A 20,211-nucleotide genomic window follows, 5' to 3' on the forward strand; every position below is an offset into this window, starting at 1 on the left:
TTTACAGTCTACCATGATGTTTGCCAACACTTTTTTGAAACATATTATGGTCATTTTTTAATGTGGCAAAGTGATTTAAGTAAGTGTATTGATGAATTGAACGATTAATAATAACTGATTTTTGGTTCTAGATTAGGATTTTAGTTTGTGCTATATTCAATTATATACTATGGTATTTGGTTATTAATATATAGCTTACTAACTACCATGATTCAGTAAGTTACGTGCTATTTTTTTTTTAGAAATAATCATGTTATCACGGTTGATTGTGAAGCCACCTTTATACGGACTGCTGTCGTCCGAGCATGGCTAATATCTCGTTTATTAGATTATTGTAGCTGTCGATTTATATCGTGTAGGAGTAGGATGGACCTCACTGGATATCACCTACAGACTCGTGAGTCGTGATCATGAGCCGGAAAATAACTTATTTAACCATCGATCACATTTTTGACATAATATTATATGCTCAAAAACGGATAATCGTAATATTTTCAATATCTTAAAAGTAGTCAATGAGGCCGGTCATTTTCTTTTTCTCATAGAGTGCAATAGTGTGTAGTGCATCGAAATTCCGGCGTCGCCTTTATATTATATTATATTTATATATTTGCGGGCTTCGTTATTTTCGGTTCGCGACTTTCATTTTCTGAGGATTACGTGCCAAGAGCAATGCGTCAAGATAAGACGCATTTAAGTCAAATATTTATATAAGTATATATCATATACCATTCACAGGAGATAGCAGGAGCCTTGTATACGTGCCTGTACAATCGTTTTTATTAGAATTTTTTGCGTTTCCTCATAATTTTGTGTACTTAAAATATTATGTATGTTTATAAAATCCAAATAAGACCTTTTTAAGATGTAGTCTCATAGTTATAATGAATTTTTACTTTAAGAAACGTCACAGACCGTCACTGTTTGTGAGGGGATGTTGATGTAAGAGGACATTCAGCTATTGTCATGTTCTATATTTAAATAATATATATACGAGTAAAACTTATAGTAGTTGTATCAACGTCGGTATTATTGTTATTGTTGTCGAAATCAAGACGGTGACCGTCAGTGCACAATTAAATGGTCGTTATATTGTTATAATATATTATAGTGGTTTTGTTTTTGGTTTTGTCGACTATTATTGTGAAACAATAAAGATTGTCTGGTGTAGTTATTATATTATGTTTCGATGAAGAGAACATTATTTGCATTTAGTAACGTGTATATTTTTTATTCGTTTTATCAGGTTCATTAGTATCACTAACTCTGACAGTTGATAAAATAAAATTCATAAATTATAATTTATATTCTACTTAAACATAAAATAATATTTATAATCAAGGTAACGGGAATTTATTCTGATCAGACACGTTGATCCATTATTTTAGGACATTTTAATTCACTGCATAAAAACAATAAACCGTAATATCTACCGATGGCATTTTAATCCTTACTTTTAAGACAATTTCGACAATATGCAACACTGCAAAAATGCATCATTTACATAATTAAAACTTATTAGTATTCGATTTATAATATTTGACTATTATCTAATATGCACACCATAAGTTATAATACCTTTGATACTATATTGTATAAAAATGTAATATTTAAATTACATTTTTTTTAATGGGTGAAAAATGAAAATACATTAAACGTCTTAGAATAATTTCAAACATTAAGCGGTTAAAGGGATTAATCTTGTTTGAGTATATTTAATTCTGAAAACAAATTAGTAATCAGATCAACAAGTATTTATGATCATCTGCATCCAATACACCTCCCACAAATTTTTTGATCCTTAGATCAATATGTTGCCTTAATTTTTGTTTAAATATCAAGTATTATGTTGGCATTATTTGGGATTTTGTTATTATGGTTAATATAGGTAACAAAATGTAATAAAGACCCCATATAAAATAGATAATATGTATTATATGGCTGTATAATTTATAAATGTTTTATAAATTTGATTTTATAGATTTGTGGAAAAAAGTTGTTATAAAAATACATAATATCATTGGAGTTAATTTTTTAATTAAAAAAAACTGTATATTGAAAAATTAAAAAACTGCAACAAAATTTGAATTTTTATACAATTTTCTTGATTGTAAAAAAAATCATTATCCGGAAACTCATTTTTCTAAAATAATAAACGATATTAGGTATTTTGGAATTATTTAAAAAAAAAAAAAAAGAAAAATGTCTTACTATAAGTATTAAAATTATAGAAGAACATTTTTTTTTATATTACTCATTAAAAATATGAAAAATGAAATAATGTAATACAGTTAAAAATGTCTGTGAATGATTGTAGTTTTTTAATTACGTGTTAGTAAAATGACATTAATTTTTTAAATCCTATGATTATTACAATTAATTACATCTATCTTTATATTTATTGTACTAATTTTCGTTAATTTTTATAAGTCTATTCACAACTAAATTAAAAACTAATGGAAATACATTAGATACAATATTGTTTTTAATCAGAATTAAATACTCGTATATGAACTTCTGAGCCTCGGTAAAAATATATACACAAATTGAATTTATAATAATAATAATAGTACTATAATTAGGTACTTTATTAGGTACATCACACATAATGTATGTATATGTATATATATATATATATGTACATTGTCCATAAATTCAGGGTACTTACATAGTATAATATTTTATTACCTGTTGCTAAGTATATAAAAACATTATTAGAATTAAAACTAATAAAATTATTAACTAACTAGGTTAAAGAAACGTTTATGCAATATTTAACAACATTTAGTATAAGTTTCTGCCAATAAATTTTAGTAAAATAACAACAAAATGTATAAAATTAGAACATAAATTAAGCTATATTAAATAATTATTAAATTTTTATAAGTTATATATAAAAATGGATAAATGTTGATTCTTTAGTAGTGATCATATTCTAATGCAGTCACTGTAGAAAAAAACAGTAATACAATTTTATATTTTAATTAATTGTTGGTGTTTATTAATGAAATAATTAGAAGTATTCAGTGTACCTATAGAACAATTTGCATGGTATGTGTGTATCACTACAGTATATAATTATGGTTTGTAACTATTTCAAGTAGTGGCATACGTATAACAGGGAAGAACTACACCGCCGACTGGCGAATATCGTTAAGTTAAAATAATTATATAATAGAGTAACTCTGTACCTACAATTTATATATTGTAAAATATATTTGGGCTAACCTACACAGAAAGTGTAAAGTGAATGTAAATTACAAATGTAACTACAAGTCATGGAATTGTTGCGCAAAGGTATGCGAAAATATATAAATATGAAATAATAAAAGTAAACAAAAACACCGTGAGTTTTTTTTTCATAAGATAGATATTATTTAACGGAATATCCTCTACCAGAATTTTCATAAACAAAAAAATATGTCAAAAAAAAAAAAAAAAACTTTTCTTTATAAAACACTTGATATTATTCAGTATAATTGAAATGTTGGTCAACTCGACATTTTTGATTTAAATAAACTTTTACTCATAAAAATTTACATAATATACACCTACAGACTGTATAATTTATTTTTCCATCTTTATAATATACACGTTTTATCTAGACAATTTCTAATTACTTTTTTTCAAACTTTCAAAAGTTCATCTCACATTTAAAAATGTAATTTTCTTTACACAATTTTGTTAATTTTCTTTTGCTAAATTTTAATGTTGAAAATGATTTTATGCAAATTTAGTAATAACATATAATTGGAGTTTTTAAGAGTAACCCGCGAAGCCGTCTAATCTACATGCCACAACCTGGGTGAAAACTTAATTATTAAATTGATTCCGTCTATGCGAATACCAAGAAAAAACACCTGAACTAATTTATAGAACTTTATTAAATGTAAGTGTATTATCAATTAGTATATATATATATATATAAATTACAATACTAAAATAACCAAATCTGACCAAATGGACCTATAATCGAGACTGGTAGGATTTTTATTTGTACATCATAACATAATATTCAAAAATTGCAATATGCATCCATCATGGTTGTACTTATTAAATTAGACAGTAAACATAATAAAAATTGGCATCTGCTTTGACTCACTTATTGTGGTGCCATATCCAATTTAAAATTGAATATACTGATAGATTCTTCGGCTTTAAAAACCAGTTATCTTATTTACCAATCCAATAAAAATATATATAGACTTTACAATATATAATTCGGAAGATTGCAACATAAGAAAGTACGAGAAGGCAGACATAATAAAGACCAAAACGCAATAAATAATAGTGAAATACTATATTTATCATCACTTCAGTAAGTTGACAATTGACATTTACAGAAATATAGATAAATACTGCATTAATTTTAAAATGTTACAGAAAAAATATTATGAGAAATATAATACTCTGTTGGACTCAAGCCAAAACACAATAGTTTAAACTGTAAAGAAGATGTCGTACTAAATAGACTCATAATTAGTCACACGACGATCTTATACGTGGATACCTGATGGAAAAAACGAGGAACCTCCATTTTGCCAACGCGAGTAACAAAAATCACAGTTAAACATATTATCGTCTTATGTCCAAATTTCTCGGAGACCAAAATTTAATTCCACATGCCAGACAATCTATATTAAGGAATTTGACCATTTCCAGATGTTAAAAGCTAAAAGTACATTAGAAATTAAAATATATAATATTTTAATAAAATGCTAATTTATTGTAAACCCTAATGTTAATTAATAATCACAATACGTATCAAAATTATTTAGTTTACTTACGAACTCAGGGCGCTATTTTTAAAAACATATCTTTTTTATTTTGGCGCAAATGGGCTGTACCCAAAACGAATTAATATTTTTTTGGCGCAAATGAGTAACCCCCGTCTTTATTATAAGAAAAAAGGTATTGTATATTTTTTTAACTTTTTTAATGACGTAGCTTATTATTATTATGTTTATGAAAAACAAAAAAATGTTATATTTTTCAACATTACATTTTCAATGTAAATTTTATTAATTTACCTCGAACCAAAAGTACAACCTTATAAAATTAGAGGTTGATTTTTACCGTATCCTGTAATATTATTATTTTATATTTTACAGGCACTACCGCGCTTGACGTAATCTTTATATTATTTTGCTATTGACATTTTTTTGAAATTTTAATTTAATTTTTTTTTTAATTAACTTAAAAACTTTACGAGTTTAAATACTTTTGAGTATTTGTTTTATTTTTACTTGTCCTTCAAAATTGTTACAGACAAATGCTGTACAATATTGTATAATTATATTTACGAATAGTATGTTATATCATAATAAACAATAAATTAAAATAATATAATAAATAACAAAACATAAGCGATCCTTGCGCGCATATTTAGAATATCCGATAGATAATGCGTTCAGATTTTTTCAAAGTCGCTAAATAAAAACAAACGTTTCGTCTGCAATTTTTTCAATAAATAACAATACAATACAATTGTAGTATATTATATTATATTCATTAAAGGTCATGCCTAAAATGTTATTGTGCAGCAAGAGTCCGTGAGTAATATATTATATTATAATATTAATATTTAATTACGTATACACCAATGTATACTATAAACCACTTATTGCGGTATAGCTATGGTGCGCACGTGAGCTTACAATGAGTAATGAATAATGACATTAATATAAATAATAATACAGTTGAACGAACAACATCGACGCGCGAAGAACGGTATTATTATAATATATACCCACTCGCCACTCGAACACGGACGTACAGAAATTATTCAGTTTGGTCGTTGTACGCTATTATTATTATTATCATCATTTTCGTTGTGTTTTAATATAATATTATACAAGTACTCGAGCCGGCTAATTGTACTCTACGGGCATTGTGTGCAATTTTTATTTTTACGCGAAGCATTATTTATGCGCACGGTATCGCGCGCGTGTGTTATACTTATATATATATATATAAATAATATATTATTATATGCATACAAATACACTGCAGCGGACGAGCGGGTGAGCAAGTTCGCATAATGCGCGTGTGCGCTAATGCAATGTAAGCCCGAGACAGAGGAGGCGAATGAGCCCATTCAGTTACACGTCGTACACACGCGCGTTACATACGAATGGTGTCCGCTTCGTCATTTGAGCGTGTGTAATGTGAATGTGTAAGGTTTAATTTTTTTTTTTATTATTATTATTCATTGCGTTGTATATGACTCCTAAATGCAAATTGTATCCTATTGTCTAGAAGAGTCTAAAAGCGAATAATAATAATAATAATAATAACACGCACCGCGTTCACGTCACGGACGTATACCTCCATTTATGTTATGTTTTAAAACATAACAAATTTCAAGCAGAGAAAAGAAAAAAAAAAATGTTTATACCGTAAAAACAACACCACTCTGCTAAATGGCAGCTAATGCACTCGACGAATTACCGCCAACGTCTGTATAATAATTATATGCGTCTACCACGGTTGCGATTGAATGTGTGCTGTACTCGCGTCTATAATACTATAATATCATAATATAGGTATACAGCGGACTTATCCGATGTAACACGCTGCAGTGTAATATAATATATATATATTAGGCATATACCATATGTGTATAATGTAGAACGTATTATGTATTATACTAATAGACGAGCGCGAGCTTTTCAGACCGTTATCCTAATTAAAATACTGCAGCAGTCGGTGTGAAAAGAAGTAGGTATATAATATCTATACACAGTGTACGTATATATTATCATTAGTAAATGTATATAGTGTGAGTATACAGGGTGACAGGAAATAAAAACGAAGCGATGATTTCACGAACGTTCTCGTGTACATTGACTGAAATATTATTCGATGCGGTGGCGTATACACGAGGGGTGGGAGATTAGTGAGATATATCTTCCCCCTTAACCCAACATTTTTTTTTATCTATTTTCATACAGTTTAGTATTTTTTTTTCCATTTATCGCGCTATCAGTAGGTAATACAATTTTGAGGCTTTGAGCCGTTTGACATCGACAATTTTAATTATATCTCTTCCCTCGAATTCATCCTAAATACGCCACTGATTCGATAAAAGTATTTATTTTGTACGAATATAATAATATAATAATTATTGATAATAATCCACAGTTATTGATATTAATTATAGTCGTTTATGGTAATACGGCTGGAAGATAATCATAGCCATGTTATAGGTGATCTAAAGTTATAATATAGACGCGGTATTAACTCCTCGCCTATGCTACTCTAAACTAGAAATTATTATATTATTCCCTATGTTTTTTATCCGTAAAAACAAATATACACATAATATAGGTATAAGAAATATTTACTTTGGTTGCTGTAATACGGCAACACGCTGTACATATTATAACATACATCAAAATGTGCATACGCACAGTCTGTTTCGTTTTTTTTTAACGGTGATTCCCGTTTTTTTTTTTATCATACACGCGTATTTCCTATGCACTGAATGCATTGTTATTTTTTTTTTAATTGTATACAGTATAATACGGTTTTGTTCATATGAAGGTCATTCGATTTTTATGAATCAGGTGCGCGACAATGGAAATAATTCCGTTAACCATAAATATTGACACAACCTTTAGTCAATTTACCATATATTCACTTGCTATGTACACGTGCCCACAGTCGATGAAGTAACCATATATCCTATCTGATTTTATACTATGTCACAAATTACATGAAAGTATTGACGACACGTTTGTACATAAACAAATGTATAACCATCTATTTTATTGCTGGTATCAGACACAAAAAAAAAACATAATCTCACAACCAGTCACCAGACGACGCGTCATGTATAGATCTTTTAACCTCCCGACGAAATGTGCGCCTTTTTAATATCGGCGCCTGTGGCTTTATTACCCATCGATCAACCAGCATCCTCTCAATATCGTATAGTCATAATATCAAATAGCATTATTAATTTTTAATTTTCGTAGTAAAGATGAATTGAAAATAATATTCTGTTACAGTTATCAGAAGGATTAATTAATATCTAATTATATGTTTTATAATATAAACAGTATTATAAAAGTGGAATGATATTTTGTTTAAGTTTAACGAAGTATTATATGTTTAATACTACATCTGCTATACTAAAATACGTACGTTTTGAAAATTTGATAATCCGATCAGTAATTTATCACAAAACCAATTTTATCTGTATTCTAATTTTAATGTATTTTCATATATAATATAAGATACCTAATATACCTAATATTATATAGTTTTTCTAGTACTTGAACCGAAAAAAAATAAATTAAATTATCAATTTACTAAGGAAATTTGAAATGATTAAAATGGCATTATTAGTAGATACGCTATACATAAAATATAGCGTAATGTATTTTTATTGTAAAATTAATCTTATTTGAATCATATTTATGCCAGCACAGAGATATTTTTGGACGAACTTCATGACATAGTACGTCAAACAATGAACAGTTATTTTTAGGCTATACATGCCTAATAGGTATTAAAATAGTAGAATGTTTCATAATCATAAATATTTGTGCATTTTAACTAACATTATTTAACTAACCGCCAGATATTGAATAATGAATATTTTAAGATATCCGTCGTTGCATTAATCTTTAAATGCATCATAAAAAGAAATTAATACATACTAAAATGAAGTGATTACATAAAAAATAATTGAATTCGGAAGTCTACTAAAAAAATAAAATGTTTCATTCCCGGTGAAATAATATCAGTAATAACCATCTATGCTACTGTTCAAGAAGTAAATTAATGTAGATTATATTATATAATGACAAATGTCGTATGATACATTTGTGAGCATAACAATATATAGGTAGATAATTAGTACCTAATGTTAATTACCTATATCCAATATTTGCCTATTCTATAGAATATAACTTTTTTGATTTCAAATATCCAGAGTAATAATTGATCACGATATTTAAATTAATGTACATTTGTAACTATAAGTACCTACAGTGAGGCTGTATTAATAAATAACACTCAAAACTGTACAATCCATCGTTCGGTTGGACTATGATACGTGGCTATATGAAAAACAAAACATTAAATAATATTATGAACGCATATCATATAAAATATTTTATAAAACGTATCAGAGTGTATACAATTATAAAATATAATAACGATAGTGTTGATCTTTTGATAATAACATGTCTTAATGGACAATAAAGAAAAACAATATGGTATAGATATTTTCCGTCTGGGAATTCGTAATTCAGAATGAGGGTTATTAGATACTTTTATGATGAAGCACGTTAATTTCTCGAGCTTATATTTCATAATGAGTTTTTAACTACCTGCCTATTTGCAAAGTGTTCATAGTTCATTTCCAGACTAGCTTATAAATAAAACGGTAAAGTGTAACTTACAGACATAGTTAAAACGTTCTCTAATTTAAATAGCTAATTTAATGTCTCGAGTTATTCTGACCAAAAGTAGTATTAGTTTGGTAGGTATCTATTTAATATTTATCCAACTATGGGTATCTGCCTTACTGTGTAACTCATATTATTATGATATACAGTTGGTCTAAAATTTTGTATTATTTCGACGACTCAGCACGAACGACACGGACGTTTAATTATTATGTTAAATGGCAGTAGTAAATAGAACAAAATATAAGAGGCGAATAAACTGTTTATCGCACAATAACATGATATTATTATAATAAATAAATAAATAACGATATTATAATATTATGTAGGTACGCGTTGTATACTCACGGGATTGCGGCTGTTGATGATGATAATGATGTTGATGATGATTATGATGATGATTGTGGACTCGGTCGTTGTCGGCGGCGGCGGCGGGGTCGGTCTGGTTAGGTTGCGGCTGATGGTGCGGCGGCGGCGGCGGTGGCGGCGGCGAAAGGGGTCGGCGGAATAACGTGTCGGTGGCCGCAGTAGTGGTCGTCGCGTTGTCGGCGGTCGCTATCACGACGGTCGTGGCGGTGGCGGCGGCGGCGGCGGCAGTAGCGGCGGCTTCGACCACTTGGCCGCGGACGACAACGACATTACGACCGGCGGCGACAGCGGTGTGCTGGACGAGGTCGGCCGTCGCGTTTACGTCGGTGTACGCGGCCGCCCTGGAGCGCATGAGCGACAGCGACGTGATCACGGCGGCCAGACAACAGATCGCCGGTAAGTAACAGCAGCCGCAGACGGTCAGTTTGCAGCCGGCCGTGGTCGTACGCGCGGGGCTGCCGATCGCGCCAACGCACCACCACCAACACCACCGCGACGACGGCGACAACAACAACACCGCGGCGACGCCGGCGCGACGATGATCCCGATCACCCCCGTCGCTGCTATCGTCGCCTGTTGTTGCTGCTGCGACCGTCGACCACCGGATATAATATTGTTATTGTCCTTCGAACGGCCGCCGTCCGTGGCTTTTCGACGTCACCTCGAGCCACAGACCGATCGTCGTCGTAGTCGGCGATGACGATGTTGTCGTCGTTGTTGGTTTTGTCGTCGTTTTTGCGGTTCTCGTCGATATTACCACATCCGCACATCGATCAGCCACACTCGGCGGCTCGGCCGTACTTTTTTCTCACCCTTATCATGGCGGCGTGTACGACGGCAACGATACTGATCAATGATAACAATACCTACACTGAAACACACGTTAAAATAAAATATTATTATATTTTATTACGCAGCACGTCGGTAGTCAGACTTAAACGCTGCAGTAATAGTAATAATAATGTACAGTCGTGAGGGACAGTAATCGATATAGCAGGATTCAACAAAAAAAAAAAAGCAATGCCGATGCTGTTGGCGACGAGAAGTCGTCACAACGCCTATAAACCTCCCCCTAAATATACACCACCCCAAATTCGGAGTGTACGCATACTATGCGGCAAATAATAGTTCCTTGTTCGGGGTCCAACGATACCCACCGCGAGCTTAGCGAGTTGTAGGGGCTTAGAGTCGGATTTTATTCTCGTAGCATTATCGTCGTACACTCGTATCTATTTTTCATACAAAATGCACCTACTTATTGCGTCTGTGACAAATCTATAATTCTTGTCGAACACGATAATATTGCATATGACTCGGTATTGCACGACGTAGCACGTGTCAATGTATTGATTGAGATTAGATTTTAACATAATAATCATTTCTTGTTATTGAGATATGTGTATAATATATGTATCTTAAAAAAAATTCTTTCTAAATAGTTTGTAAATTCAACTATTCATGTAAGTATTGAGTAGTATGTATAATACTATAATAGGTTGCCTATTTATTGTTATTTTTTAGTTTTTAGTTTTCAGTGATAACTCGCACATAAGTTAACCATGATGTCAACGTAACAAAAAAAATGTAGTCATGTATAATATAATACGCAATTAAATTTGTCCTATAATAAGAAATTCTTCAACAAAATACCTGATGGCTATGGATCAGCGTGACGAACATATTGTATTATGATTTTTAGTACATTTTATTCGCATTCGCGGCCTATAATTTTAGTTATTTTAAACGAACTATAATATACTGTAACGTCGTATACATGTATATTATCACTTTGATATTTTTTACGACATAGGTTTTTCAAGTGTCGTAGACTGCTGTGATATTTAGACGTTATGCGCAGACGCTACGAGGATAAAGACGGGCAGGGTTGAACAAGGGCATGAGGGTACTTGCAATGCACACGAAAACTTTTCTTCCGGCGGCACTGTGGCGGCAGCAGGTCGACGACGTCGTCTTTGTTGTTATCGTCGTGGCTGCCACTACTGGGCTATATCATTATACGCGTCGACGATTCTAAGGCCAAAAACGCACCCCACGCACGTGATGTGGGGAGACTCGCAGAGATTGTATAATATTATTTTTGGTCACGTGAGGGGAATAATATTTTAAACGACGGTCAAACAAAAAATATGGAATATATATCATACATATTGTATATATATATATCAGGAACTGTTACACAACCGAAAATCATCGGTGTATCAGAACGGGAATCTTTTGATAAACACGAAAACGAGCCATAACAAAAATAACATACCGACAGAACTGCAAAAGTGCAGAACCCTTATGGTAAAGTTTTTCAATATTTTGAACTAGAAGTGTTATGGTTCATTTTAATTTTTATAAAATACGCTGTGCTTAAAAAAATCGATTGCCTCTCACTATAAAAACACAATATGTACACAATTTTAATATAAATACATTGATAACAAATTGCATTGTAAACAGCATATTATTTAGTACATTTTTATTATAATTAGGGTGGGAACAAATAGTTATGAAATGAGCGAAATCGAATATATTATGATAAAGATTCCTACTTAAACGCACACCGTACACTATATAATAGTGCACGTTCGAATTTTCACTGAAATGCGTTTTCTAGTATTTTATTTTTAGTATCTATAAGACTATAAAGTTAAACGCATCGCATTATATATTAATTATATTTAATATTTTTATATGTATTTATGTTATATAATAACTTATTTAATCGGCGATAATTACGTTTAAATGTCATTCATTGACGTATAAAACAATTAAATAGCTCTGATGGAGTTTTAGTGTTTAGAATGAGATAAAACATGCATGAAAAAAGTTAAACATACTATAGGAATTCGTTTTTTAAATTATTCATAATACCAAAAAACTAAACAATGTTGACAAAAATATTGTTTTATCGTATTAAAAAGTACCTTTTAGGCGTAAGTTAGTTTATCAAAACACTGATACTATAATAAATCAACCAGAAATCAATATATTTTATTATTTGTTTGTCGCGTGCTCGGAGAATTTTAAAGTGTGTATACTTCTTTTAAAATGTACAATAATAAAATGCGTTGTAGGTACTCGTGTCATAAATAAAGGTAATAATGAATAGTAATATATTATATATATATATATATTGTAGTTAATTTTACTGAATGTTTTAATGGCGTAAAAGTCTATTGATTTTGTAAATAAATAATAAAAAAAATAAAGTAATATCTAACAGAAAACGTAAAAATGTAAACAATGAAAACTAGTACAAACTGTGCATGAAAAAAAATATAATTTAAGTTTATTACCGTAAAATGGTCAGTCAATATCAATATAAATAATAACTTGTAAATACTCAGTATAATATTATAATAGTTGTAAAAAAATTATTGTATATACCTAACTATTCTAATCTCGAATCTAATTATCTTAAAATATTTCTAACGTTAATTATTACATCAAACATTAAACAATTTCTTCGTTGTAAAAATCAAATTGCTAATAAATAATAAAACAATTATTGGTAATACTTACAATTGTTTTTTTTTTTTTTAAAAATCATATAACTTAATTATTTAGAATTTAAAAATGTATAACGAACATTTTTATTATTATTATTCTACTACATGTATAGAACTGATAAAATGCAAACTTCGAAGTGAATAGTCAATCAAACGAAATTAACGTAATAAATTACTTTTTATAATGTACATGTTTATAATTGAATATGAACTTGGTGTATACATAACAATTTTACAAAAAATAATAAAACACTCAAATAATTAACGTAATTAACGGTTTTCAGTACAAACAGTAACGTTTATGAACTTGATTTAACCACTTTATAGATTAACTATAAACCAATACAAATAGTTAGCAAATAGTTAGAAAATATTAACAAATTTACTATAGAAAATAACAAATCTTTTTTGTGATGATTATAAACCGTTTTCATTTAAGTGGGCCAAGTTCAAGTAACTTACACTGTACCTGATCATCTCCAAACAAACACCAGTACTTAGCAAATACGAGATAATTAGCAAATAATAGCTAAATTAATAAATCAAAATTCTATTTTTGTTGAATTTATAACTAAATAATTTCACTATTTACGGCTATAAAATATGTAAATGGAGCTAATAAGGATTATTATATAGTCTAAAAAAAAAAATAATATATACGTTAACATTTGACATACAAACCTACATGTTTAAGAAAATTAATAACCATAAAACCATTAAAGCTTATCAGTTTACGTACAAAAAACATTAAAAATATGTTTGTTAAAATATGTTTCACTTTTTCTTATATTATGTATAATTTATTTACATAGTTAAAAAAATATTCGAATATTGTTAGTAAATTGGAAATACGTTTTTTAAACAAAATATTCAAAATGTATTGTTTGGTTCTCTGTAACTGAAGTATTTTGAGTACCTATCCATTAATATTTCTCTTACGTTCTCGATCGGTTTATACGAAAAATGTACTTATAGCATGACTATTTTTTGTAATTAATAATAATAAAATAAATTACATAATAATATTATATTATGATGGAATAAGTAATTAAATTAAAATGAATATTTAATTACCATTATAAGCAATTAGTTAACGTAAGGTAGGACATCTAATTCATTTTGATTATGGATTAAATTTGGTTTTCTACATTAAAATCTAGTTTATATGTAAATGTGACAAATAAAGTTGAATATCAAATCTTTAATAATATGTTTGTATAATTTACATGATCAACATGTAAAAATTCACTAAAATGATGCAAATTTTTCTGAGCCCTTCAGTCGAGGCCCAGTAACGTCCCTGTAATATATAATTATTATATTTAGATTATGTATTTATCTCTCGTTACATAATCGTGGTAATTTCATCGCTACAGTAAGAATTTAATGTGATTATTATAATTTATAATTATAATATTAATAAATTAATACAAATAATTTTCAAGGTTACACGTATTATTTGTTAGTGTGATTTTAGATAGTTTCTTATTTTGTAATATGTGATTTTTTTCTTCATATTGTTTTAATGTTTTAAGCGCATAGTATTGTTTTTTCTCAACTTATAATTCTATTTTAATGCCACAGCTATAGAACAGCCTACTAGGTACTAAATAAAATAGAAACATAATACATAAATCCAAAACTATTTAGTCTATTCAGAACATTTTCTGTTTAATAAAAAGCCATAAAAATATTAATAATATACCTATTATTCAAGTATATTATGTAGATAAATAGTACATTATATTTGGTACATTTTGTACCCTGTATTTGCATTAATTACACTTATTTGACAACAAATATATTGACTGCTATTTTTTGTATTTTGGTCATAGGTATGTATTTCATTTTTTTTATTTAATATAATCTCAATATCATTGTCATAGTGTAATTTGATACGTCACAGTAAATATGGTATCGTTCAGAAAATAATATGATTCAATTATTTTGATTAAAAGATATCAAGTGAACTAACAAACCATGATATTTAATCAAATATATTTTAGTGATGACGTTTTATATTTTAAACGCATAGAAATACAAATCAAAATACTTCGAATATTATATAGTCACGTTAAACTTCTATACGATATTTATTTTATAATATCAAAAAAAAGAAAGATAAATTTAAAAAAAAATTACAAATCCAGTTGGCAGTTTATAAATGGCAAAATAGAAAATTTTTCAGTTAATAATTTATCATCGCAAAAACAATAATACATATCACATGCAAGTATTCCGTATTTTTATAATGGACATTCAGAACTTAATATAAGTTAAATTAAAATCAAATATTATAATTATTTTCGTATAGAAGTTAGAAAAAAAAGTGATTCGTGATGAAATAAGTAAACAATTTATGGTTGTTATTGTATAATATATAATGTTTATTGTATACTTAAAAATGTATACTTCTTTCGAAATAAATCAATATCACTATTACATTTAAAATAAAGAAAATGCAACTAATGAGAAACAAAATTAAATTGTTTTAGAATTTAAGCATAAAAATAAGTTATTAAATTGATACTATATTACCTATATAATAAATTGATGGTTGTAAAAATATCCTAAAAATAATAGGTATTTTACCAATTTAAAAAAGCTGTTGACGTTTTCTTACGGTTATGACATTATATTCATTAAACGTAATAACAATTTAATGGTAGATAGTGAGTGTAACACAAAATTGATATCGCTTTTTACTTAGTATCGTTATAATTATTGGTAACTTCATTAATTTAAATTCAAAAATAAATATAACATAATATATAATACGTATGATATGTCTATCACACTATACTATACTTCTCATGCGAAACTTTCAGCATTTGTTAGAGTAGTAAAAACTTAGCGATTTTCCGACTGATTGATATTGGGTACTTATCATGCTTATAGATAAAAGAAATAAAATTCCAACTTAAAATAAAGCTGAGTAATAGATTGAAGCAATATAAAATAACATCTGATCAATAATATTAAGCTACTTACTGGTATATTATATAAATATAATATATTATTGATTTATTTCATACAAAATCGATTGAGTATTATACTCGAATTGAAAATAAATTGTACAACTTATTTATTTACTATTATAAAATAAATAAATTCGAGGCAACATAATATTAAAGCCTAAAAGTCATATAAGCTATTATGCACAACACTACTCCATTTCCGTAGGCATGTAAGATACATACATTATTGATGTCTACTGTCCTAATGTATTTCACGTGGTAATTATACAGTAATTAGAAAAACTATAATAGCTATATTATGCAGAACAATATTATAAACACTTCTGAGAAAAACATATTACGTAAAAATCCTCAAAACACCCTCCACCAAAAATTAAAGTTCGTCCTCTCTATTCAGGTTTTTAAAATAATATATACTGTTTGTGCGGCGCTCGTAATTTTTTGAAAATTGATTATTCGTCCATAATTTGCATGTTACCAATTATTATAGAGCATAATTTAGTTATTGATTTATATTTATATACATCATACAGTTATATTTCATGTAGACGCATAGTATGTAATTATTATGTTGTTTTTAACGGTATAATAACAATGTTAAAATAAATTAAAAATATAAGCAGTGTGATTACACGATGTGATGATACAATTATTTTAATATGAATATTTTAAATTATATTTTTACTATAGATAATGATATCGTTAGTAAAATGTACACTTGTTTCTTTTTACTACTACAAAATTTCGATAAATTGTCCAAAAATGTAATAAAAAGAATGCTAGTATTTTTAGGCATAACATCGTTTTAATTTTATAAGGTATAATGGACATTGGACATGTATGCATATACTTAAAAATTCCAAAAAAAGAATTTGTATGTATATTCATTTAAAGATAACCAAAAACGTGTTGAGCACGCCCGGATGAATCATCCTTTAAACCTATATATGATAAAAAAAAATAATAAATTAAGTAAAATAGTTATAAACTTGGTCATTATATTGAGTTCAAGGATTCAATTTCGACGTCGATGTACATAAGTGCTGACGGACCAATAGGGGTTATCCGCTATTTTTTTTTGCCAAGGGTGTCAAGAACGATAGGGTTAGGTATAAAAAAAAATCCTTCAAAAATGCTTTTTATTCCGTCTCGGGATGTTACAGCGGGGACGGTAGTCGATTGTCCGAAAAAAAAAATCGTTCCGACTCAATAAGCCAACGTTTTCGTAAAAGCACGCACACACACTCTTGCAGCGCGCATCTTTTTTTTTTTTATTAGCGGTAGTGGAGAGCGAAAAGATATTTTTACAGCGGGCATAGTCGGGACTTGTGACCGGATTTCGCGGGGGGGTGGGGGGGACATGCCGCCGCCACCGGGGCTGCTGGTACTGCAGCCGCCGCCGCTGCTATTGCCGCTGCGGCTGCTGCTGTTCCGATGGTCGATTATTTTCGGAACAGCTCGGCCTCGTCTTCTACGCTCCGCCGCGTCCACAACAGGGCCCGACACCATTGATCCACCTTAATATTATTTTCGTTTATCGTACGATGATATTATATTATATTCGGACCGTCAGCGCGGTTCTGCGCGAGTATAATATAGCGATCACTGCAGAGCACACGCATACGTGCAAATTCATGTACGTCGTTTTGTGCACGGTTTGAACGAATTCTGCGAGCCAAACGTTTCCGTAGGTTCGCCGCACTCGGCCGTGAACCGGTGGAACGGGACAAAGACTAAAAAACAAAAACCGAACACACAAAACGGACAACAGACGGAAACAGGCACGGTGTAACGTTGCGATGTCATTATAATAATTATTATTATTATGTTTATATATGCATATAAATAGGCAGACTTGATGACGGTAATAATATTACAATATCCGTTTACGTACCTCGGGGCCGGCGGCGGACGCTCGCTGTGACTCTGGCAGAGACGCGAGTAAATGTCACTTTTGCGTCACGAGGACGAACGCGGGAGAAGGAAAAAATGCGAGACTTTCACTCGGCCGGCAGACGCGCTCGCGGTCTGCTGATATTGAGCGCGGACGGGTACCCGGCACGACACGTGGTTGCGCGATATATATTTATTTTCGTAACGCGACTTTGCTGAGCCCTTTTGAGCGTATAATATAATATTATTTTTATTGTATTACGTAGCGGCCGTAAACGTTTAAAAAAAAGTTTCCTTTGGCGCGAGAGAGCGATAAAAACGCGCGGGCAATGTGACTTCGATTCGTTTCGAGCGCGTGCTTTGTGTCAAGTGGGCCTCGCTACTAAGTCCATGTAAAGCGACGCGATAACGAGTGCCGCGCTACACGAAAACGAAAACGGGAGAGTTTAGATTACAGCAGATGCGACCAGTGTGCGGCGTTCCGACGGGAGGGAGGGACACGCGCATCCGCCTAACCGTTCGCACGACTGCCAACTGTATATGACGGCGACGGTGGCGGCGGTGTCGTCGGCGTCGCCGGCGACAGTGACGGTGGCGACCGGCGACTGTTATATTATTATTATTATTATACGCTCGACGATCGCAGTCGTCGTTTCGTGTATATACGTATAATATGCGTTATAATAAATTTAACGACGGATCGCGTGCATTTAAAAAAAAAAAATACAAAAAACGCGTAGGTAGAAGGCATCCGTCGTGACTTTGGCCGACGCGGTAAATGTCACCGGTTTGTTTTCCTATTTACCTCCTCGTGGGTAAAAGACTGCGGCGGCAGACACGACTATTGCCATAATAATAATAATAACGATGATGATAATAATAATAATAATAATAATAAAGGTGAGAGGACGCGCGACCCGCGCTTAGCGAAACACCTAACGTATAGGCCAACCGCCGGGACGGGGTGGTGTACGCGCGCGCTCTCTCAGGCGCGAACAACAATTATTACCGGCGGACCCGACGACATTGTCGGCGGCGGACGGTGGTGATGAAGATAATTATTATTATCGGGGCGCGGCGGCCGTCTAGACTTTGCGCGCCCGGCATGCGTGTGTGTAGTGTGTACACAGACGGCGGGCGTGTGTGCGCGTGTGTGTACGATCGGGCGCGCGCGCGCGCTCGCGAGAAAAGCAGCCGCCGCCCGGTCGGGACGCAGGTCGAGAGGTCATACACACATATCAATACGCGCTCTCTCGTACATGTATGCTGGACGACGCGGCGGAGTTGGCGGTGTTCGGGCGGCGTGCACACGCAATATTCGCAATCACATCCCCGGGGCCGCCCTGGGGGTATATATTTTATCCCCCCGCCGATGGCCAGTCGCCTCCGCGCCGACTGTGACCGCGAGCGTGTGCGTAACGTACGCGCGCGCGCGCGCGTGTGTGTGTGCGCGTGTGTGCGCGTGACGGTGTGCGTGTGTACCACACCGCTACCGCCACTACCTCCACACGAACCATTATAGAGACGACACCCCCTCCCCTACACGGTCACGCACCTCGCCATCAGACCGGTAACGTTTACGGATCGTCTAGACGCTACGTCACCGGGCGGCGGCGGCGGCGGCGGTTGCGGTTGCGTCACACTCTCTCGACGACGACACGTGTCGAGCGTGACCAACAACTACGCGGTCGAGTCTACTTCGGCGGCGGCGGATAGACGCCGACGCACCCTGACCGATCGATGTCCCGCGCGTGCATAATATATAATAGTTGCATAGATATATAAATACGGATAGAATATATTATTATTATTATTATTATCATCATCAGTAGTAGTAGTAGTAGTAGTAGTAGTATTTGCTATACGCCAAACGCGGGCACGTGCGCGACACCGTAACCTGGCGATGACAGTGGCGTGCGAGACGAGTGTGCAGCAGCTGCTGCACGCGCTTGCGAGCGAGACGAGTGGCGGTCGCGGTGCACGTCTGATGAGGGGGTTGTGTGTGTGTTTGTAGCGGTGCCCCGTACACGTACA

General features: G+C 32.0%; 1 protein-coding gene across 2 annotated transcripts in view; it reads right to left on the reverse strand.

Moving 5' to 3' along the window:
• Nucleotides 1–18,687, reverse strand: part of LOC113554650 (endochitinase A-like) — a 52,848-nt gene extending 34,161 nt beyond the window's left edge. The window contains exons 1-2 of one of the 2 annotated variants that reach the window (XM_026958592.1): nucleotides 18,179–18,687; nucleotides 9,768–10,659 (exon numbers count right to left, since the gene is read on the reverse strand). In XM_026958592.1, the coding sequence (XP_026814393.1) occupies nucleotides 9,768–10,140 (373 nt within the window). In that variant the 5' untranslated portion in view covers nucleotides 10,141–10,659; nucleotides 18,179–18,687. The remainder of the gene's footprint in view (nucleotides 1–9,767; nucleotides 10,660–18,178) is intronic. The other variant, XM_026958591.1, reaches the window with a different exon arrangement.
• Between the last annotated feature and the right edge of the window lie 1,524 nt (nucleotides 18,688–20,211).

Source organism: Rhopalosiphum maidis, chromosome 2 (genome assembly GCF_003676215.2).
Source record: "Rhopalosiphum maidis isolate BTI-1 chromosome 2, ASM367621v3, whole genome shotgun sequence".
Taxonomy (NCBI): domain Eukaryota; kingdom Metazoa; phylum Arthropoda; class Insecta; order Hemiptera; family Aphididae; genus Rhopalosiphum; species Rhopalosiphum maidis.